The sequence below is a fragment of the Manacus candei genome, unplaced genomic scaffold, assembly GCF_025592945.1.
Source record: "Manacus candei isolate 608988 ecotype Guabito, Panama unplaced genomic scaffold, ASM2559294v1 h1tg000028l, whole genome shotgun sequence".
Taxonomy (NCBI): Eukaryota; Metazoa; Chordata; class Aves; order Passeriformes; family Pipridae; genus Manacus; species Manacus candei.
The window spans coordinates 40,377,252-40,400,967 of record NW_026138076.1 but is presented as its reverse complement, the minus strand read 5'-3'; the positions used below and the strand labels follow the sequence as shown (position 1 = coordinate 40,400,967).

The following is a 23,716-nucleotide window of genomic DNA, read 5'->3' as shown; positions in this document are numbered from 1 at the left end:
GCTCCTCTTATGGCTCCCCCTCAAGAAGGGGGAAGATTATTCCCGAGGAGATTACACTAGTTGGGGGGACAGGGTGAGGGAATTGCTCTGCCTCTTTCTGCTTCCTATTGAAGGGGAGCTTTTTTACGCGCCAAAAGGAAAGGAGATAAGCATTGAACCAGAGAAGGGAAACATGGTTGTGAAAGAACCCCAAGCCAACAGGATCATTTTCGCTGTGGGGCACGTGCTCCAGCGGCACTCGGGTGTCTTTATTCGTGTGCCAGTTTTGCGTTCTGTTTCCCGACGGGGCTGAAAAGTCTCGTTTTCCGCACTCAACGCCCAGCGAAGACAGAGGACTCTCCGCTCCCCTCACGGGGCTCTGGGCGGGCCGGGAAGGCGGGAACCTCTCGCCCCCCCCACGTTCCCCCCTCACCTCGCGGCGCATGCGCGGGGCGCGCCCCCTGGCGGCGGGCGGGCGGGCGCTCCGCCAGACCCGCCGCGGCGGCGGCAGCGGCAGCAGCGCAGGTGAGCGGGGCGGGCACCGGGCGGGCAGCGGGGCGGCACCGGGGCCCGGCTCCTGCCTCCCACCTCCCGTTCTTCCCCCGCGGTGGGAGGGCTGCAGCCCCCTCCCGGGCCCTTCCCCCGCCGCCCCTCGTACCGCGCCCGCCGCCATGGCGGCTCCCCTGCCCTTATGTAACGCGCCCCCTGCCCTCGGGTTCCCCTCAGGTGTCCCGGGCGCCGCCTCGGCGCGGGAGGTGCCGCGGGTGTTCCCCGTCCTCGCAGCACCCGTGGGGTCTCACCCCTCGGGCACCGCCGGCGGGGCGGGACGGAGCGGGGCCGCTCCCGGGAGGGCCGCTCCCGGCGCCGGGGAGCGAAGCCGAGCCATTCCGATTAACCTGGAATCGCTTCCAGGACTGGGCTGTGCCCCAGGCAGCGCAGGGGCGGCCCCGCTGCCCGGAGTGGGCTCTGCTCGGCGTCAGGGGGCTTGTTTGTGCTGCCGTGGAGCCCTCAGAGAGAGCCGTCACTGCCACACGGTTCGAGGAGACAAAAATTAATTAAAAAAATTAACTGAACCAGGATTCCACGCGTTTCGGGACGCTCCATTTAGAGACCACAGCCCGAGGGTCTGGTGCCCTGGCCGGCTCGCTGTTGACATCTTGTAAGGGATAACGAGTCGCTTAGCTTACTCCAAGCCAAATATTTCTTGTGTTAAAACCAGCAAGAAATTGCCTGTTGGTACTGGGGAGAGCCTCAGGAGTTCCCAGCCTCTCCTTGCTTCTCAAATAAATGAGAATTTCAGATGTCTCAGCTCCTCTAAGTCTTGATATTGCCTGCCTCGGTTTCCTTCCTGCTTTGATAGGTTCCAGCTTCCCTTCTCCACTCAAGCCATTTGCTTGACGGATGCTGGGAGGTATCAGTTAATCAGATCTTATCCATAAGAGTAGGTACTATCCAAAAGGAAGTAGTTCACAAACTTAGTAGGGCCTCCTAGTTCATATGATCTGGATGTCTCAGTTGGTTAGGGCACAGTGCTAATAATGGCAAGGGTGTGGGTTTGACCCCCTTAGGGGCCATTCACTTAAAAGTCGGACTCGATGATCCTTGTAGGTCCTTTCCAACTCGGAGTATTCTGTGATCTGTGTTACCTCCTTTGCCTAAGCCATTCCTACATATCCTGCAGTTGAAAGAGTTAAAAACCTCAGAGATACCTGGCTTTCTGTGCCTGTTGCAAAGGCTTCTGGAAGTGCAGTCAAGAAACAAATCACAGGTGTGACTATAGAAAAGTACCACAGCAGGTAAAATAACTCATCAAATGTTAAACTAAAACCACAGCAGGCCTGTCACGTGTGGCTTTGGTTGCTTGTAATGTAGGTGACGCTGCAAAAGGCTCAGACACCTTCTGTAAGCAGCTGGGTCTGAGGTTTTTGAGTCAGTTTATGCTGATTCCCTTATAATCTCTGTGTCTGTGTTGTTACATGGCAAGATTGTGCCTGGGGTTTCTGTGCACTATACTCGTGACCTCGTTTGTTTTGTAAATTGTTAGCAGCATGTCAGTAGCCTGGCATCCAGTTTTCTAGTTGGCCATTTGTTTGTAAAAGCAAATTTAATCAGTGTGGTCACACAAAGACACACGGTCGTTGTGTAATGACTGCCAGTAATTTGGTACAGGGCAGTACAGTACCACATTAGCCAGTGCCTTGGTTCTTCCCCAGCAGGTTTCAAGGATCACATTTCATAATAATAATTTCCTGCATCAGTAGTTGTAGCGTTTTGAGTTGTGAGGCCTTTTGTCTTGTATTACCGCTGCCCCCTCTTGATTTCAAACAGATTTTGAAGAGCCTTACAGCTCTGGAACAAAAGGAATATGATATTGCTTTGTGGTTTGAGCTGTTTGACTTGTGAGTGTATAACATGAGGCTGCAGCCTCAGTGAATTTCAGCTCTAGGTGAGAGAATATGATGATGGTTGGCAACTAAGGCAGAGAGTTCTGGGAAGAAGGGGGTGGTGGGTGTATGGGAAACAGTTTGGCTGCACCTCTGGAATGCTCTGCTGCTTACCATGCCTTAATTTACATGCCCAGGATAAAGGGCAGCTGGCAAAGGGCTTAGAAATAATGTTACTCTCTGTTAATACTTCCCAGGAATGGCTGAACTAAACACTGCCGTGGAGACCATTAGACTATTGCTATTTTTAATCAGGTCCATCAGAGAAGACAATAGTGCCTCCCCTTGGTAAGGGTCTGTTTTGTGTTCTTATGAATGAAATATGCTAGTTAATTTTTTAATATATCTATCAACACTTCACTGTGCTCCCATTGCACTGATTTGCAATGTTTTTTTCTTTTGTGTTCTACTTTTTGGGTATTCCCAAGGTTGCATTGCATAAATAAACCACATCTTAGTTATACCTGTATCTGCAAAGCAGAATCCTTTGCTGTTTTGTGGCTTCTGAGGGATTTTGCTGGTTGTTCTGAAGCAAAAATAAATCAGGCATAAATAAATCATGGCATATTAGGTTGGTTGGTTGTTTTTCATAATGGAAAATTGAACAAAATTGTCAGCCTGTCCCAGAAGACAGATGACCTTTCTGATGTTTGATGGAAACTGGGATTAAACCTCAATAGAACTTCCTGGAGCATTCAATCGAAAGGAGCAGGGAAGATGCTGTCTCAAAACAGCCTTAAGGGACTGCTAGGCAGAATTATTTCCAAAATAAGATTTTATCTGACTGTGCTTTTCATGCTCTACAAAGCACCTCTTCTGTTGCATTTTTCCAAGAAAGAGCAGTCCTTGTGGGGACTTCCAAGAAAGAGCACTGGTGGGGTTTTGGTTATAGAAGCAGATGAAAGATGGTGCCAGCTGTGCCCATTTCAGTGTTTGCTGAACTACCTGTGTAACAGCACAAAACAATAATGTCAGGTTGTGCTACAAAGAACCTTTGAAATGCTGAAAGGGTTTAGAAATTGTATATTAGTGTTGTCTAAGAATCTATTTTATGAATTTCTACAAAAGGAAGCCTAGTGGTTTTAAACAAGCTAAACCAGTTAGATGTGCGGTTTCTGACTTTTTTTTTCTTTCTGTTGAATAACTTTCTGCTGAAAAGTACAGTGGGCCTAGGTTTGTGATACAGTATGTGACTTGAACTTTCCCATGTTAGGGAAAACCATCAAGTCTTGTCTGATTTGACCTAATTGGCATGGGTATCTGAACAGTTTTTTATAAAGTTTATACGTCATCTTTGACGGAATTGGTGAATGGAGAAGGGGAGAGCACTGAGAATTTTCTACAGTATTTTGTCTATCCTTTTTTCCCCCATGTTCCTTCTTGATGATGCATCTGTAACCAGACTGAACAGTGAACAGCTGCTTATGCAGTCCCTGCCAGAGCTGCTGCTTGTCTGCAGTTTGCACTGCAGCTGCCTCTTGCCCTTCCCACTTCTCTCCCTCTGTCTCTTCCTTAGCTCTGCCAGCTGCCCACTTTCCAAATGTTCCTGTTTTCTTAGAACAAGACAACAGCTTGACTTGTTCTGTTGGCTGGATCAAACTGGAGAAGATCTTGTTCCTGCCTGTGCTTATCTAACCTCGTGGTCAGCAGCACCAGTGGTTCATTACCCACACACACTCACAGGCTCTGTATCAGACAAGGTAGTTTTGCACAGCCACACGTAGGAACTTGGGTTTATTTATATGCATACAGTCTCTGTTTGTACTTGAGTCACTTCCAAAGCCTCCCTGCTCATGGAGCTACAAACTTTGCATTTGCAAAAGGCAAATTTCTTATCTTATTCAATTAAAAGGCCTTTTTGTTTTCTGAGTGAGGCCGATTGCCCTGCTCTGCGCAGATCATGGTGCGATTTTAGTTCGTCTTGTGGGTGGGTAAGCAAAATTACATACAGGGTAGTTGGTGAAATTTCATCTGTGTCTTGATTTCTCCTTGACTTCTGCCCCCTTTTTCTCCAGCTTCAGTACCACTGATTATAAAGAGCATTGGATTTACAGATATCATAATTCCTCTCATCTGAATGCTGCCTAGTTTTGGTTATACTGGGAGTCTTGGGTTTTTGTTTGTGTTGTATCACAGAAGTGTCTTCCTTCCATGTGTCAGAGAAAGAATAAGGACGAGCCTGTCTTTCTGGGACACTGTCTCCCAAGGTACCTGGCAGGGGAAGCGGGCCATGTACTCCAACATCTAGGTTGGCTTGTTGGGCAGGATTCCTGGGGTTTTAATTTCATGATAGGGGAAAACAGAGCAATGCTATTCATGTCCTGCCACTGTCCAATGTCTACAATTGCTTTTTACTTCAAAACTGAGGTATTATACCTCTCTTGAACATAAGTACTTTATGTGACATGAGTAATTTTACACTTGATTCAGTTTCAGATTGAACTAGAATGTCTGACTCAGGTTCACTTTAGGATGTTACTGTTATCTGAATTGCAGCAGTTATAAGATAATGTGTTTGTGCTCTGACCCCCCATCCCTGCTTGCTTTTGTAAGTTTGAGGAACAGGGAATAGGGAAGAGGGGATCCTCAGTCCCTTGCCTGGAGACCAGAACACGAACAGAACCCCTAACAACCAGAACACAAACGTTGGGGTCTGGAACAGCTGCACTCTTGAGAACAGCAGACATCACCTAAATATTTAACTTGAACAAGAAAATTGCTGACTTGCTCTCAGCAAACAATGGTGAGCTGTAAATGTGTGGTTTGGTTTTTTTTATTCACACAGTTGCTACTTCATGGCAAGTGTCAAGCAATTGTTTACAAGGAATAACAGATGATTTTATGAATGAGGCACTTCCTGTAGTTTAATCCTTAGACAGTCACTTCCTGTGATGGTCACTTACACTCTTAATGTTGTCAAAATACTAGGCTGTACTAAGGCTGGAAGACTTAATTGCCAACATGAAAAAGAGAGCAGGTTATTGAAGTTCTGAAACACATGGCAGTAATTTGTTCTAGAGAGGAAAGACTGTGTATGTGTGGCATTCACCCAGTTCTAAACTAACCTCAAGTAGCTGGATGTTATGGTTGTATTACTGATGATTTGGGGAGCAGATCTGTAAATGGCTCTTCTCTCTTTGTTTGTGGAGCTGAAATACACTGACCTCCTTGACTTCAGAGTGACCTCCTGATTTCCAGAGTTTAGTATCTTGATTCAAGTGCTACTAAAATTAATTTCTTTTTCATTTAAAATCTGAGAACAGAAAATGCCTGCAGCTAAACATTCAGATGAGCCCAAGCCAGTATTTTCTGCAAATGAGACATGGCTACAGCTGGTACTTTCCATAGCAGATGATGATTTGTTTGAAGACTCAAACTGTGAGATGCTGTAATTAAGACCAGTGGAGGATTTGGGGATAGGTATGTAAAAAGATTTGCATGACTGAGATGTGTCACAGAAACAAGATGCTCCTAAATTGGTGACTTGGGGGAAGAATTAAAATATTATCTTAAATATTATTATCTGTCACAAAGTCTCATCAAAAGAAAACTGAAGTGTGTCAGACTACTGCTATCTGAATATTTCCCTAAGGGTATATTATATGTTTATTTTCGACATGTTGCAGAGACTTCTTTTTACCTGAGGAGCAGTAAGTGACTTGCTCTCATGTTCCCATCCACATATTTGATATTGCAATACTGGAGGATCCCTCATCCATGTGATCTATGGCTGTGTCCCTCAGTAAGGGCATTGGTTTCCTCTGGTGTGATTTCCAGTTTCTTCTCCTACGTATCAAGTGTGTACTTAGTATGTATCAAATATATATATCCAAATATGCACTCGACTTCTTGGAGAAGTCGATGCAGAGCATCTCCAAGAGCTTTGTTTGCTATAGGCATCAGATTTGGATGAAGAGCTTTGATTAAAATCAGTTGTGTTTGGCTTATGTGTTACTGCTTAGTTCATTTATAGCATAAAAAAATTGACCCCAACAGCACTGATTTGTCTGAAGACTCACAGGTTTGATATTGGTGTTCACAGTGGCATACCCAGAGCAGGTAAAATGTAGCCAACAACCTTTTTTTATAATGAGACACAGAATAATTGGGGAAGGTATATGTGCAATTGCAGTTAAAGCATGAGGATAAATGTAGCATATGTGTCAGATGGAAAAACCTCATGACTTGGGAGCTGTGAACTATCATTTAGGAGTCAGTGGCAGTCGAAAGCAGCGCTTCTACTCGCTGTAAAAATTGTTAGGTTGTTGAAGTGAGAGTGTCAGTCAAAGACCAAAATAAGCATGAGTTCCCTGGAAGTGTAGACTAGAGATGAAGGAATGACACAATATGCTCTTCAACACCCTTGTACAGCATTTCAGCTTCTCTGGTTTTTTCCTCTTGCTTGTCCATATTAATTTTTATAACTTCAGGAGGTTGTGCTTGAAGCTTCATATCCCAATGCTAGTAGTGACTTCCTTGAAGGGCATGTTAAACAAAGCAAAGGTGGTGAATACCAGTAGTGGAGGATTAATTTGAGAATCAAAATAGCCTAACAAACTAGAAAAACAGCTCAGTATAGTAATTTGCCAAATCTGGCATAATGGAAGCTAAGTTTTCAGCAGAAAAAAAGTATTTATTGCTATAAACTATATAAATATCCCATGGTTCATAATATCTTTGAGCGAGTTTGGGGTTTTAGAAGAATTAAGGTCTTTCTCTTAGATACCTTTTAAAGGTAATACTTACCTTGCTTAAAGCACCACAGGCAAATACTCTAGGGATGTTTGATCTTGCTTTAACCTGCCTGGCCCAGTGCAGCCACCAGCCCTGTCCACCACACAGGACACGGAGCTGACAACAACCCTGTGACCCACAGCAGAAATGAGTATGGTCACCTCAGGTCACTTCCTGCTTTTTCTCTGGTACTGAGGCATGAAGAGCTGTAAATTCTGTAAGAGACATGGACACTTTCAAAATAGCCCAGAGGAAAATCAGTTCTGCCCCCCAGCACATGAGTTAAATTTTTATTGTAGAAGAATTTTTTGTTCCTTTGGTCAGTCCACTTCCTGGAACGCCAGAGTCCATGAGCAGAAATCACTGAACTACAGCAATCATCAACTCTCAGTGTAGAATGAAGAATGAATGCACCATAAATTAATTTAAAAAAGTGAAAACCAGATCTAGCCAGTGTGAGAGAAGAACATGCTACTCCATATACTCTCGAGTACCTTCAGTATTTAAAGGGGGGTTATAAAAAAGAGAGAGTGACATTTTACGTGAGCAGATAGTCATAGGACAAAGGGGGATTTTTTTTAAAAAAAGAGGAGAGATTTAGATTAGATGTTAGGAAGAAATTCTTTACTGTGAGGGTGGTGAGGCACTGGAACATGTTGCCCAGAGAAGCTGTGGATGCCCCATCCCTGGAAGTGTTCAAGGCCAAGTTAGATGGGTCTTTGAGCAACCTAGTCTAGTAGGAGGTGTCCCTGCCCATGGCAAAGGATTGGAGCTGGATGATTTTTAAGGTTCCTTCCAACAGAAACTGTGATTCTATGATACATCTTTGCCTTTTTCATGTCTTTTTCAAGAAGTGTGGGCAACAAGTTCACAAACAATGGCTTTTCCTAAAGGTACCTTCATAGGATTCTTGACTCTGAGTTGGGTTTTTTTGCCCCTTCTCCTCTCACCTTCCCCAAGTAAGATCATAAGTAGTATTTATAACATGTAATCAAAGTGTTAATGTACTAGCATTACCTAATGTTTCATTTTCTTTTTTTTTTTTAAACAGGAAGGTGGACAGAACTGCATTTTAGGACTTAACTTCTGATGGGCTGGATTTTGTCTTGGCAGGAGTTTTTGAAGATTCATGCAGTGAGAGAAAAAACAGCCAATGGCTTCAGAATCCATGGTCCCTGAGCAGGCAAAACAACATCTGATAAAGGGAAAAAGGCGGCAGCAACAGCAGCAAACTAGGCCTTCCAACAGTGATGGTGAAGATGACGTCTTTGTATTTGAGGCAAATGAGGCTTGGAAGGATTTTCACAGCTCTCTTCTTCACTTCTTTGAAGCTGGAGAGCTCTGCGACGTTACACTGAAGGTGATAACACGCATCCATTGCATGTAACACTGAAGATAAAGCTACAAATAAATGTGCTGGAGGTGGCTGTGAATTTGGGTAGGGATGTGGAAGCCACAGAATACTTGTTGGATATGAGGCATCTCTAGATATGCTGATGGTTTTTTTCTTATTTAGGAGGTTTACAGCTGAAATTGAAACATTTAAGGTGAAGTGCATGACTTTGACCTCATCCAACTTGTCTTCTAAGCAAGGTCCCACAGTTGATCAGTATGTTACTGTGCAGTTTCAGCTCCTTGTAACCTCTTTGTTCTCAACTCACTTTCATCTCCAATTCCGTCTCTTATTTCTGCATTGTGTATTGTTTTGCTACATCCTTCCCAGCAAACAGGATTTCTGGAACAAATCTGACTTCCAGCATTCTCAAAGAAAGAAAGAAAAAAAGAAAAAAACCCCAGACAATTATGTTCTACAGCTGATCAAAGAATAAAGGAGGAGGAGGAAGAAGAAGCAAGTTATATGATTCTTGCATAACATTGCTTTAATGCATTATTTGTAACTCAGCTGTATGTTCCTTATATCCTGATCCCAATAAATTTGTATCTAGCATCCATAACAGTGGGTGCCAGCACCTACAAATACTAGGTATTGCTTAGCTAGACATCTTACTAGTGCAAGATTTAAGAAAAAGAGATGGAGCATAGTTCCTAAACCAAGAACAAATGATAATGGATGCCTTTAGGAGCAATTGTTTGCCTGCCACTTTAACTGTTAAATATGAACTGGGAAAATCCTGGACAGATGTGTGTCCTTGGTAAACCTGGTCTCCAGGAGGCATCTCATCTTTCTGAAATGCTTGGGAGACAATGGAAATCTCTGAGAGGAAGAGGTTTTTCTCCCTTCTGTCCCAGTGGACAACAGGAGTAATAAGCAAGAACATTTTCCTGTTCTACTTCACAGCAGGTACTAAATTGCCTGTCACCAGGCACCGAGCAGGCACTCAGTGCAGTAGGTCCAGTGGCTCATAACAGTGCCCACAGGACACTGAATGACAATGCTGAAGCTGCTCAGGGTAGCTTGAGAGCCATGAAACAATTGGGCTGAGCACTCATCATCAGGTCTGTTTACATCAGTCATTTTAAAGGCATTTTGGGGAAGAAGGTCCACGTCAGAACTCTTAACAACCCTCCTCATCTCTTTTCTTGTTGACCTCATACTCACTTGCCTTCCTTTCCACCTACCCTTGCAAAAAAAAAGGCAGAAAGTCTTACTTTATAAACATAGTTAAATGTATACTCCTGCTAGGGAAGCTTGGCTTGGAAAATACACTTTACTGTGGTTGCAGTTTAACTTCCCCCAAGTTAGGCTTGTTTTAATGCTCATTTGTATTATCTATGTGGAGCTACTTTGGTAATTTAAGAATATTACATGACTCATCTTCCAGTGAAGGCTAAAGCAACCCATGTACATCTTACTGTACAGTTCCTAAATCAGTGATTTTCATGTAGTTGGTAACTGTTATCTTGAATTGGAATTTTCTGGAGGCCTTGATTTTTCTTTTTGTAGCGCTCAGGCATTTGTCATGTTTTAAGAATAATTACATCTCTACTGAACTTTCTGCTTTTGTGTGTGACCTGCAATAGCAATTCTGGCATTGCTGTTGTCAGAGCAATTGCTGACTCTTAAATATGATAGTTAATAACTGAAGGGGAACTCGGATTTCAAAATACCAAGAATATGCTAGATATTTGAATATTAAGCAGATTTGGGTAACATAACAAAGCCATTTAATTCAAAAGAAAGGTTTAATTAGAGAGTGGGAGGATGGGCAGAATAAAAATATGTGAAGGTGAGAATAGCTTGAGAGCTTTCCCTGATACAGCAGACCAGCTGGTGGGATCTTTTTGCGTCAGTCCTGTAGTTAGTTGGAGTGATGCTGTAACAGTGATAAGCAGTGGGAGCACACAGGGAGACTTCCTCTGCTCCTACGAGCTAAATCCTGGAATTTCACTGTACTGCTGCTGTCATATGAACAGTGTTAGAGGGCTGTTAGAAGGTGGAGAGTGTCAGATGATAGCATCTGCTTTTCTCCTCCTTTTGGTTTGCTTTTTGTTCATTTGGTAGGTCTGAACTGTTCCTTCTGGGGTGATCTAGTTTGATCACACTGAGCCATCCATCTTTGCCTCATTTTTAATCTGTGTACTCTTTCACGTGTCTTTGCTTTCTGTACTCAATTCACTGCTTACCAGGTAGTTTACACTTGTGTTGATCAGACACACTTTTTAAAAGGTTAGAGCAATTGTGTATTGAATCAGAGGTAGAAAAAGGTCCAAATTACCCTTTTTTATTTAGTATTTTATTTTTTTTTTTTAAATTGCAAGACAGGTCACTGTAACACCTTCATCTGAAAATGAACACGCAATTTTAGTCCATCAGGGAAAATGGTTGCTTAACTGAGCCATACCTTTATGGTAGTGCAGACTGCAGACTGACAAAGGCTGTAAGAAGGCACTCCTGTTAACACAAATAGTGGGTTGTTCGTTTACCTTCAGTATTTACATTCTTTTTAAATTTAATTGAATTCTAGAATTTAGTACCTGAAAAGCCCATTTTGTGCTTTCTGATCAGAGTTTTGAAAAATACCTTGTCTCTATGGGGATACACTATCTTTTGTGGCTAACAGATTCTAAAAATCTTGAAGTGATTGGTAACTTTTAATAATCCCTGTAATAACTGTTATTACTGTGGTTTTACATGAATTTACTACTATAAAGATCATTATCAATTTCTTGATAGTAGTAGAAGTCCAGAAGTTCAAATTAAGTAGTCTGAAAATGTCACTTTACAATTTCCCCCCCCCTTAAAGTCTCTGAATACACATAAAACAAGTGCCTAGCAGTCTCCTTCTGTCTCCAAGATGCATCTGGAATGTTCCTAAGGATGCTTCATGTGGCTTTTAAAGAAAGGCAAGTTTAGTGCATCAGTGCTGCTGCTTCCTTGTTTTATGGCTTTGCCCTATTCTGGTGGCCAAGTTACAACTTAGATCTGCCTGGGATACATGGATGTAATTCCAGAAGTACAGGGCAAGTGAAGTTAATTTGTTTCAACGACATACAGTAGCTTAATGCACATCTAGTCCAGAATTCTTATTTCAGCTTAACCGTTCATCTTTTTCACAGCCAAAACTGACATTACAGTAAAATGGAGGGTTTTTTTGTTCTTTTTTTTTTCAGGTCGGTTCAAAGCTTATCTCCTGCCACAAGCTGGTTCTAGCTTGTGTCATCCCTTACTTCAGAGCCATGTTTCTTTCAGAAATGGCTGAGGCCAAGCAGAAGTTGATCGAGATCAGGGACTTCGACGGCGACGCGATAGAAGACCTGGTGAAGTTCGCGTACTCCTCGCGGCTCACGCTGACGGTGGACAACGTCCAGCCCCTCTTGTACGCTGCCTGCATTCTGCAGGTGGAACTGGTGGCAAAGGCCTGCTGTGAATACATGAAGCTGCACTTCCACCCCTCCAACTGCCTGGCAGTCAGGGCGTTTGCCGAGAGCCACAACCGCATTGACTTGATGGACATGGCCGATCAGTTCGCTTGCGAGCATTTCGCGGAGGTCATGGAGTGCGAGGACTTCGTGAGCGTGTCACCGCAGCACCTCCATAAACTCCTGTCCTCCAGTGACCTAAATATTGAAAATGAAAAGCAAGTTTACAACGCTGCTATCAAGTGGCTGCTGGCCAATCCACAGCATCACGCCATGTGGCTGGATGAAATACTTGCACAGGTAGGGCAGACCGAGGCACCACGTGCCTGTCTCGTCAGTGGTTTAATTGTATAATCAACTGTTTGCACTTGGGTAGATCTCAAGACGAAAAATGTTCTCAGCTCTTGGTGCCTCATCTGGTGTTCACAGTTGTGAGCTGACCATGGTAGCAGGTTAGATCTCTGGAATATCAGGAAAAAGTGGTATTCTCCTGTTTCTGTACAGAGAAGAGTACTCACTTTGTGCTCACGGCTGGGGGGGAGTCAACAAAAAGCTACATCTGTGCTAGAGCAGAAACTTCTTAGATTTACTTGAAACAGAGCAAGCCATTGCTTCTCTTGATTTGGCAGTCCTACAGCCTGAAACTACTGCCCTTGCTGGCACGTATTTGTCCTTAAGAAAGGAGTCAAAACTATTGAGTTTTTTTACATGGCTAGGAAAGTAAAACTGTAGCAGAGACATGTCACATCAAGTCATGCTTCTAAAATATTTCATGTGCTTAATTAAAAAAAGGCTAAGATATGTCAGCCCTACAAGTAGGCCAGGAAACATGATAGACCTTTTAATGCTCGCTAGACTAGCACTAGTTATCTAGACTAGCGCTAGTTATCTGTAGGAGTCAAAAGGAGTTGGCAGTTCAATTGTCCGGACTTGATGCGAGTTCACTGCTTCTGAAAGAAACACAGGTATCAAAAGGTCATTCAGCTGAACTTATTTGGACACCCACCAGACCTCCTCCTGTCAAAGCGTTAGGTACTTCAGTTATTCAAGTTCCACATATGCTGGTTATGGAGTTTAAAATACAATATTTGAGACAGTTATGGGGAACCTGTGCTGGGGAGGATAGGGGTGCATGCTATGCACTGCAGAATGCCCCATGTGTCTTAGTAGGATCAGCTGTGTGGTTTCAGTTGTCACTTTGAATACTTTGCATTTGGCTCAGTTGCTAATATTGGTGTTACACGAGTGAGGAGAGGTCCACTAAGATGCTGCTGTCAGTGTCTTCATGTGTCATTTTTCACATTTCCTAGTAAAAGATGGTTTATTAACTGTCTTCCAAAAACCTTCAGTTTCATCTAGACTAGCATGAGGTTTTTGGTACAAAAAGCCCTTCTTTAGTGCATTATAATTAACTTTACAGGTAATATGTATATAAAAAAGAGTATTATTTCCCAGTTGTGCTATCACATGAATTAACAACTTCATTCTATTGATACTAGAGTATCTATATATATATATATATATATATACATATATATATACCAGTATTGAAACCAGAATCTGTATTGAAGCAATAAAAAAGTAAACCCCTTCCTGTACATATGGGTTATTTGCCAGAGTATCTGGAGCCATCAGTTGACTTGGACATTATTGCTAGCGGAAAACATGACTGGGCTTATCAACAGTTTTTATCCACATCATAATCAGCCTTATGGGTTTTGCTGTCATAATCAGGTTCTGAGTGTGTCAGCCTGGAGTTCTTACCACATCACTAACCTCAGGAGCCTGTCAGCAGGGCTACGGTGATGCTTTAAAGCAGCCTAAAATAAGCCGGGCCAAAGTAAAGGAAGAAGTGGGACTGAAAGCAAGTAGGTAAGGAAAAACTGGTAGAGACACATGCTTATTTGGAGTCAGGGACACTTGTCAGTGATATAACAGCACCATCCTGCTGCTCTGAGAAGCTCTGGAGATACTGGACTTCACCACTGAGCTAACTGAGAGCTGCTTGGCAGCATTGACTCCAAACCTTAAGAAATCAGGTGGAGGTTTACCTCAGTTCCCCCCACTAACACCTGTCCCACCTGTGCCCCGGTTGTACTTCATATGCTTCTTTACTGTTTCTCTCACAAGGAAAAATGAAAGGTTTGCTGAAATAAATGACAGAAAGGATTTAGAGAAGGAAACAATTGGCTCTCAACGTTTTTTTTTAAAATCTCAAAGTCTGTCAAGTCTGCGTCAAAGAAAGGTGTTACTGCGCTAGCAATACGTACTTCATAGGCACTTAGGTCATGCTGACAGTGTTTCCTTTTTGACTTGCCAGCCAAAGAAAATGAACCATTCTAGCATAAGCCCTCCTTACATTAGCGTAGCAGTGACCCAAAAATTCATACCCTCCGCAGACTAACCTGACACAGGCTACCCTGGTGAAGTCACAGGTGCTGCCTGCATCACACCTGGCACGTTCAGCTGCAGCACAGGCAGCTGCACTTCTCCCACACCGCCTGGGCCAAGGGACAGTTCTCCGCTGTTGCTTAAGTGCAAATGGTTGTAGCAAACATTTGTCACTCGAAAGAACTGTTCATATCGCTGTTATCTGGGAAAAAACCATGCAAGCCGCTCTCTTCAGTGAGGAGCGTGGGGCTGCCAGCTGGCCCGGGAGCTGCCATCTGTTACATGTGCGTCACTGTGACTGGTGAGACTCAGCCAGTTCAGCCAGTTTCTCCAACTGTGTTCATTCCTGTCAGGTACGGCTGCCTCTCTTGCCCATTTGTTTCCTTATGGGCGTTGTGGCAAAGGAAGAGATTGTCAAGCAGAATCTAAAATGTAGGGATTTGCTGGATGAAGCAAGAAACTACCACCTTCACCTGAGCAGCAGGGCAGTGCCTGACTTTGAGTACTCCATTCGCACAACACCAAGGAAGCAGACTGCTGGTAATTAAATGTGTGTCTGGTTATCCGGTAGGGAGTGGTGTGGAGGAAAGGCAGCACATCTGTGGAGGTATATTGGTATCAAGCAGGCATGGTTTGGTATCCAGGATTGTTAATGAGTTAATGCAAAATTGGGAAAGACATTATGTGCCATTCTGGTATTTAGATAATGTGCTGCATTTTCCTAGCAGAACTTTAGCAGTCATTTTCTTTCTTTAAAGCATGTATTTATCTTGATTGGCTCTATCTATATTAAAGCTAGAGCTGTTAAGTATGTTATGACCAGGCAATCTGTTCAAAGCTATACCAAAAACAGTGGACAGTTATCTTTTGGTGTAAGGCTGAGCTAACTTTTAAAGTCTTTGACTAACCTGCACCAAAAGTGAGTGATGAATATTAGACTGCAAATCCTCGTTTTTACGTTGTTATATTTAACAAACAATGTATTTATCTCCTTAAGCAAAATCACCAAAAAAGCGTATTTAAAATATACATAGTGTTTGCAAGAGCATAGATAGCCAATTGCCATAGCAGCATGCCAAGCAAAGGCCAAAATCCAGTATGCAGTTATGCAGGGCAATGACTGTGCCCTTGAAGTGAAATACAACTTCTCCCAAACGATGTAATTTTCAGTTTGCTCTGCTATACGTTTTTTTTCCCCATCCTCCTCCTAGTTCTCTGGAAACGTGTTTTGTCTTCTTCAGGTGTGCTGTTCTGTGTCGGGGGCAGAGGTGGATCAGGCGACCCCTTTCGCAGCATTGAGTGTTACTCTATCAGTAAGAACAACTGGTTCTTCGGCCCTGAAATGAACAGCAGGAGGAGGCACGTGGGTGTGATCTCTGTGGGAGGTCAGTAACCCTATTCAAGCAACCCCATTCAAAAGGCACTTGTTTTGTTCCTTTTGCTGGAGTTGATACTTTTTACTACTTGTACAAGTAGTAAACTACTTCACTTGTTTAATTATTGAATATTCTTCACTTTAGTAAAGCTTCTTTCCTGAAGGAGTGTTTGGTTCTGAACCAATCTAAGGCCATACTTACTGAAAAGACATTATTATGAACTGACAGAGTCGGGGCTGTTCAGAAGAGAAGAGAAGGCTTCATGGAGACCTTATTGTGCCCTTTCAGTGCTTAAAGGGAGTTTACAAGAACAATGGGGGCAGACTTTTTAGTAGGGGCTGTTGCAATAGGACAGGGGGTAATGGTACTAAAAGAGGGTAGATTCAGAGTAGATGTGAAGAAGAAATTTTTTTACAGTGAGGGTGGGGAAACATTGGAACAGGTTGCCCAGAGAGGTGGTAAATGCCCATCTCTGGAGGCATTCAAGGTCAGACTGGGTGGGGCTCTGAACAACCTGATTTAGTTGAAAATGCCCCTGCTCGTTGCAGAGGGGCTGGACTAAATGACCTTGAAAGGTTCCTTCCAACCCAAATGATTCTATGAGTCTATGAACTGTATATACCCCCTTGCCTTAACAGGGGTTTTACTTTTTATAAATCCACGTATAAAAAATGGCCTTACGTAGCAGTCAGCCAGTCCTCATTAGAACAGATTCCTGGTTGAGTACAGCATATAAATATATAAAGTCCATACTTACTTAAATTCTGATATTGAAAACATTTAGAAACTTTAACCGTTATTTGAGCTCTGTTTCCACATAGACAGGGATATTATATAAATGAAAACTGAAATGTTGCCAAGCACTCTCTATATCAAAAGATGTGTATGTGTTCAGGTAAAGTCTACGCGGTAGGTGGACATGATGGAAATGAACACTTAGGAAGCATGGAAGTATTTGATCCTCTCACAAACAAGTGGATGATGAAGGCATCAATGAACACAAAGAGGTATATGTGTACCATGATCCAAAATTTAAGTCCTAGTCTGTGATATATCATTTCTTGCTGATGCTGGAAAATATCATGTCTGCCCTGCCTTTATTTGGGTTTTCAAACTGCTATTTCTAGGAATTTTTCTCCCTATTTTGGAGCTTTGTGCTATAAAGGTATTATCCTTATCTTTTCTTCTTTTTTTGGGCGAGTTGGCTTCTGGAGCAGAAACCTGTTCTACTCCAACTATGCTTATATTCTGGTATCAAGGGCCTTTCTGCTGTGCCCAATAAACAACTTGAAACTGATGAACTGGTTCTGTGGATTTTTTGCTCTTTTTAAGAATGAGCAAGATAACTGCCAGCATAACATGAAAAGTGAAATACTGCCCAGCAAACAAGTAGCCACCTATGTTTTTGCCTCAAAAGGCCAGAAGGACTAAAACACTGAAAGTCCACTTGAGGATTTTTCTTGCCTTTTGACATTTAAGATTCTTTTAAGGAGTTACTGGACTCACGGATCTGTAATTTTTTTGTTTCTGGTGTTATTTAAACCATCGTACTTAATTCTACATTCCATTTTGTTTGTTGTTTTTAAAAGCATCCTGTACAAGTAGGAGCATACTGAGCACGGCTAAGTGCTTTGTAGCTTTAATCAAAATAGAAGACAACTGCCATCATTAACGGTGTCTGTTATCTGTTGAGGCAATTTAAGATAAGCCCAGGATATTGCCACAATATTTGTTCTGTACAAAGATTGTGTCTCTCTTGCTCCTGCCTACCCGCCCATCTGTGAACCTGCCCTCTGTGTAATGAGACAAGGATGTTCCCAAGGACATGGTAAATCATCTCTCTTGGTAGTTAGAGCAGAAACTAGACAATGCTTTTTAATTTTGTACTACCGATTGTACTCTCATGTTGGTAGATTCAGTAGAAACAAACCTGAGAACCATTTTAACACTTAATTTAAAAATCAGAATGGAAGAAATTGTGATTACATCTTGCTGGAGTTCAATCATCTAATATCTAGCACAGGTTTGCCTTTTAGTATGTACCAATATTCCCCTTCAGTCATTCCCAAATTGTAAAAGCCAGCTATACCAACAAAGTTAAAACCAGCAGGTTTTGGTTCTTCATTGGATTCAACAAACAAAATCGGAGGCATGAAATTCAGTACCCAGACAGAGAAAGCAAATATCTAAGACCATCTCAGATATCTGAGCATGTGAGTAGAGGACTTGGGCCTTAGGTGACATTTGGTCAAAACAGTATTCCATGCCCCTCTGGCACAGGTGTGCAGAGGGCCAGCTACATTATTTACTACAAACTTCACTTTTTAAATTTTCGCTGCTTTTTTCCCCATAGTTCGAGAGAGGTGCCAGTCATGTAACATTGCACTTGATGTGTCATTCCCTTTCCTCGAGGATTTTCGCTCGAGGTGTTGATCCTGTCGTTTTCCCAGGAGAGGAATCGCCCTGGCCTCCCTTGGCGGCCCCATTTACGCAATAGGAGGTTTGGATGACAACACCTGCTTCAGCGACGTGGAACGGTACGACATCGACTCCGATCGGTGGAGCACAGTCGCCCCCATGAACACTCCCCGGGGAGGAGTCGGCTCCGTGGCCCTGGTGGTAAGTGACTGTTTACTCCCAAGTCAGGGCCAACTGAGGAACCGACCTGCTTTTCAAATCTGCTTCTACAAGGCAGAACACGAGATCTTAAACAAAATGCAGCTGGTGGGTCTGAGCACCTCTGGTCATCAAAATCCTATGGAACTGTGCAAAAGGTGAGGATATTTAGGATAATACATCAAACTGAACTGTTTCAACAGTATTTGAGGTACTGGGAGCAAGTACTAGAACCCTTCTAACCACATGGCTAGTGCTTCCTGTCTCACTCAGAAGTCTGGTTTGGCATGGTCACTATGATTAAAGGTACTGAATGCATCTGCACTTTAAACCCTCTGTTGCCATATATGCTCTGCAAAATAGCTGCAACATTACATAACTTTTTCTCTTCTTTAATTGGAAGATGGCATTTATGTTAGATAATTAAGTCTGTTACTGGAATTCTTAAATAAAGTAAATAATTAGGACTGTGTGTATATACCAGGTTTTCCTATAATTTTAACATTGCTTATGGAAAGCTGAGTAAAGACAACTACATTACTAATAATCTTTCCCTATACAACTGTTTTCCAGAACCACGTTTATGCTGTGGGGGGCAATGACGGTGTAGCATCTCTTTCCAGTGTGGAGAAATATGATCCCCATTTGGATAAGTGGATAGAAGTGAAAGAGATGGGTCAGCGAAGAGCTGGGAATGGTGTCAGCGAGCTCCATGGCTGCTTGTATGTTGTCGGTGAGTAGGGATGTGGCATTTTGTAGTGCTGGTACTGCCAAGTACTGGCCTGTGGAAGAAGCTGCTGTTGCTAGAGGAACTGGGGAACAGATAGACCTGACCTGTACTTGGTGTTCTTGGGCAGGAGAAGAGAGCAAGTACAACCACGACAAACTTAAACAAAGGTATGTTAGCAAGGAAATAAAAGAGCAGTTGCTAACCTGCATTTCAGGAGGGTTATATCGTTCAACACAATATGTCTATATTAGAAAACCCTCTTAGACTCACTAATCTGGGGTTTCCTTTTAGGAAGTGATTTTTAAGTTCACACACTTTCAAAGCTTTTTAGTTGTGTTCTGAGTGTAGACAACAGTAGCTTTTTCGCGCTTATTCCACAGCCTGTTGTCCTGTGCGCTACCTTTTACCTGCTTTCCTGAGGGAGGAAGATGCCAGGTAGGTGTGCCATAGTGGTAGTTGCAGAGCTCTGCCTTGTGTATTATCATAAATGCTTACAAAGGTTTCAAGCAGAATGCTTCTCTGAGAGCTGCCCCAGTAAGGGGAAAGCATCACCGAAGTCTTACATGAGGAATTTTTGTTTCCTACTGAAGTATTCGTCAATGCTGTAACTTGAGAACTCTGCAAGAGTGTGTTTTGCATAAACTAAACTAAACTTAAGATTGGGACCATCTTTTTACTGGTCTTTGGGTTTTTTCCTGTTCCGAATGGGAAGCTGTTTCATTGTAAGTATGATGAATTCAAGGAGAAAAATAATAGAACTAGAACTCTTGCAACTTGAATAGAAGAAAACTGTCGCCCTGGGCGATGCTTGTACAGCGACAGGAGGGAGAGCTGTTAGATTAATTTTTAGGGGCTTGGAAAGTTCTAGTAAAGAGGGAGCTGGACAGTACCCCCAAACACTGAGAGTAGCCTGATAATGCCAGTCCTGGGCATCACCTGCACCAGAAGTGGCTAAAAACGGATAAACGTGATGGTTCTTTGCAGGTGGCTTTGACGACAACTCCCCGCTGAGCTCGGTGGAGCGGTTTGACCCACGCAGTAACAAATGGGAATATGTGGCAGAGCTCACAACTCCAAGGGGTGGTGTTGGCATCGCGACACTGATGGGAAAGATTTTTGCAGTTGGAGGTCATAATGGCAACGTGTACCTGAATACAGTGGAAGCATTTGATCCTGTAGTGAATAGGTAATTTTAAATGTTTTATTTGGCTTAGTAAGACAATGAAGTCTGCCTATATGAAAACACAACATGACAGCATGCAGCAGGAGTCTAGCTGTTGTTTCCTGGTAATAATTGAGTAATATCCATGACTGTCAATGTAGGACTGCTGGCTATGCCACTAGGTTTTTCTTGTAAACATTTAAGCACCTCCTCCCTCCTCTGCCTCCTCTGCATCCCTTGTTCATTCAATAACAATCTACAGAGAAATAATAAGCCACTGGGGTGCATTTTTGTGCAGGGCAAACAGCTAGGCTGTGTAAAAGAATTTCGGACACAGAAAACAAATACTTTCAGATTGCTCAGAAAGGACAGGAACTGACTTTTCTTTTTTCCCTCTGCCACGTTCCGTAGGTGGGAGCTCGTGGGCTCGGTGTCACACTGCCGGGCAGGGGCAGGCGTGGCCGTGTGCTCCTGTCTCAGCAGCCAGATCCGGGAAGTGGGCCAAGGATCCAGCAACGTTGTTGACTGCATGTGAGCTCTGCCACCTCCTCCAAATTCCAAAGGAATGATAATAGGGAAGCACTGCAGAGCTTTTAAACACTGTGTTTTGTATGGTAGGTTAAGAAATCAATCCAGTACATTTTCTTTGTGAAAATGGTACCTTCTGCAGCTGTAAAGCTTTTGGTGACTTTTTATCAATAGTGATACAGAAAAGCCTTTGATAACATGGAATAAAAGTGTGACTCACGGGGAAAAAAACCTGCCAAGAGCTGCAATCATCCCCTTTTTGAGAAGCTGTAATTTCAGAATCATTTGAGGCAGCTGTTGCAGGGACTCATTATTACAGGAACTGTAAAGCAGGCATGGGGAGAAGGCAGAAATTGTTACTGCTGAACTTCACCCAACAGCCCTGCTACATGTTTCCTGGAGGACTTGAGTGCCATTTAATATAACTTATTTTCTGGAATGAAGTCTTAAACATTTCCTAATTGTACAAGAGCTTTGTAACACAAGGCATCTCAAATTTTAGAAGGTAATGACATCCCTGGTGCAAAATAAAATAACTGAGGCAGAGAAGTTCACTGCCCACCTCCCAAGGGACTGCTGGCAGCAGTGGAACTCAGTCTGAACTGTCTTTCAAACTACTTTCTTGAGCTAATACACGTGTTAGAAAAAAGAAAAGATTCTTGCCCTGAGTTTAGCCACTGCAATACCATTTTTATATGAAATGGAAGTGCATAATAAAATTTGCAGTAAAGACCTTTAAATGCAACTCTAGGAGATGACACAACCAGTATCAGTATCCAGTAGCGACTGGTAATTCTCGAGGTACTGGCTCTTTTAAGAAAGTAGATAGATAGCCTCAAAACAGGTAGATGATGAAAAGCTTACATAAACCAAAGAGAATCAGAAAAAAAATAATTGGGAATAAACCAGTACTTACGTAAAAAATTGAAATAGGAATTTGACAGTCCTGCATACAAGCACATCTCGTTAGGCAATCAGAAACTCTGAATTCCGAGTAAAGTCCAGCTGGAAAGATTGCTGATTCTTGTTCCTGCATCACCTTGAAAGACCAGCAACTGACAATCCTTTGTGACCAAAGTTTCACATTACCAGGTTGTTCCAAGTAACCTGGGAGAGCAGCAAACTTCTCTGCATTCAGGCCTGGGGAAGAGGTAGGACAGCATGAGCGTAAGGCGCAGTCGTGTTTTGCTGCTGAATTACCATGGTTTAGCTGTCCTGTCTGAAATGGCTTGCACTTTGATAGCACCCAGGGACACAGTGAATGGTACTGTAAATAATGAAACATTGCAATAAACATTTGTACTTCAAAGGACCTCGTTTGTAGTATGACTGGAGCATGCTATTGCTGGGAAACATTACAACATCGAGCATTTTTTGGTTTCTGCAGTGTATAATTCTCAACAGAAGGCTTTTGACAGCAGAGAAAACCCTGTGTTACAGCTGCGAGTTGTACCACCCTGCTACCTGCCTTGCAAGGCTGTGGTTACTCTTGTGGCTCTTAACCTGATTAGGAGGGGTGGAAAGAAGGGAAGCAGGTTCTCTCTCTGGGACCAGATGGGTTTTTCTATGGGTGTCCTGGCTAACAAAACCACCCAAGTTTTTTACGAAGTGACACTGACTGTGAAACCAAGTAGCCTGGCAGTGCTGCATTTCTCCTCTTGGTGGGACAGTGGGAACACCCTTGAGGGCAGCATGTGAGTAATGCACGCCTGGAGCACACTAACTGTAGTCACCTTCCAGGCACCAAAGGGAGAAGTGTCCAGGGGGAAATCAGGTGACAGCAGAGGCACTGGGATTCTGTACTGTGTGGGAGGAGCTCTGCTGTCACCCTGTGGCTGTAAGTAGGTTTGAACAGGATCCCAAGACAGACATCTCAGTCGTATTTCAATGTGCAGCCCTGCCCCAACACCCGTGCTCAGGCCTTTGGAGGTAAATCCTTAAGGACTGGCATGAAAACTGCAAAGCAGGTTTACAAGGAACAACCCTGTTGCCAGTACAGTGGTGTCCACATTTTTAATTTTAGATGGCACCAGAGCTACAAATATTTTGTGTGGAGCTGTTTTTAGAGACACTACTGCTGGAAATGTGACAATGATGTCAAAGTATTAAAAAAAAAATAAAAATGCAGGATTACTTTGGTGACAAACTGTAACTACCTACCTGCACATAAAGCTGTTGTGATTTAACACTGGCAAACTCATTTTGCTTCTTCCAGTACTGGCAATGGGATAATGATGACAAAGGAATACCCTCCCTGGTCCATGCTGAGGGACAGAGCAGCCCCTGCATTTGCAATACTGAAGTTTGTGAACATTCAGGGCCAGGAAATCATTGCATCTAAGGATGATACACATCTGATCCCAAGTGTGGAGTTGTCTCTGCTGATGTTAATGACCTTTTCCTGCATGTAAAAGTGTTGATCTCTCCCTTGAAAACTGTAAACCCAAAGATGCCTGTTAGTACATCCTTTAAATGCAATTTAAAACTCATTTTGGATGAATCAGGTGTGGTCATAGTTAATCACGCGAGTTTCTGGCCCACTGATTTTACTGATGTCATGTTCTTTTGGGAGGAGCACAATCAGACTTCGGACCACTCTTGACCAGCCCTCTTGGCTCTGTATCTCCAATCATGTGGGTGCAGCCACTGCTTACAAGCCCCCTGCTGCCACCCACCCCACCTTCTAGGACACGCCACCTCCCCATCTCCGCTGCCCTGCGGCCCCACAGGCACCTCACACACAGTGCTGCTCCTCACCTTGGGACTTGGACAGAAACCTCCCAAACCATACCTCTGCCAAGGGCAGCTGTGTCTTACGGAGAGTTTAATCTGGACAGTTCTATGAATGGAAGATCGGCACAAAGGCAAAGATTTTCCTTTAAGTTATATTTCTGATCACTATGCTGAAATAGTAATTTCTGATTGTTTTTGGTTT

At 43.1% G+C, this 23,716-nt stretch overlaps 1 protein-coding gene across 11 annotated transcripts; it reads left to right on the top strand.

Moving 5' to 3' along the window:
* The first annotated feature begins 436 nt into the window (after positions 1–436).
* On the top strand, positions 437–22,090 carry KLHL8 (kelch like family member 8). 11 transcript variants are annotated; one of them, XM_051789582.1, is made up of 11 exons: positions 453–504; positions 2,621–2,711; positions 8,271–8,517; positions 11,730–12,278; positions 14,723–14,909; positions 15,611–15,754; positions 16,641–16,752; positions 18,196–18,364; positions 18,935–19,094; positions 20,076–20,277; positions 20,665–22,090. In XM_051789582.1, the coding sequence occupies exons 3-11, from the start codon at positions 8,311–8,313 to the stop codon at positions 20,786–20,788; spliced, it is 1,854 nt and encodes a 617-aa protein (XP_051645542.1). In that variant the 5' UTR covers positions 453–504; positions 2,621–2,711; positions 8,271–8,310; the 3' UTR covers positions 20,789–22,090. The 11 variants fall into 11 exon arrangements, with proteins under 11 accessions (XP_051645541.1, XP_051645534.1, XP_051645542.1 ...); XM_051789576.1 differs by having other exon boundaries at positions 455–504; positions 2,621–5,843; positions 8,209–8,517; XM_051789578.1 differs by lacking the exon at positions 2,621–2,711 and adding an exon at positions 5,687–5,843 and having other exon boundaries at positions 469–504; positions 8,209–8,517.
* Positions 22,091–23,716: the final 1,626 nt, after the last annotated feature.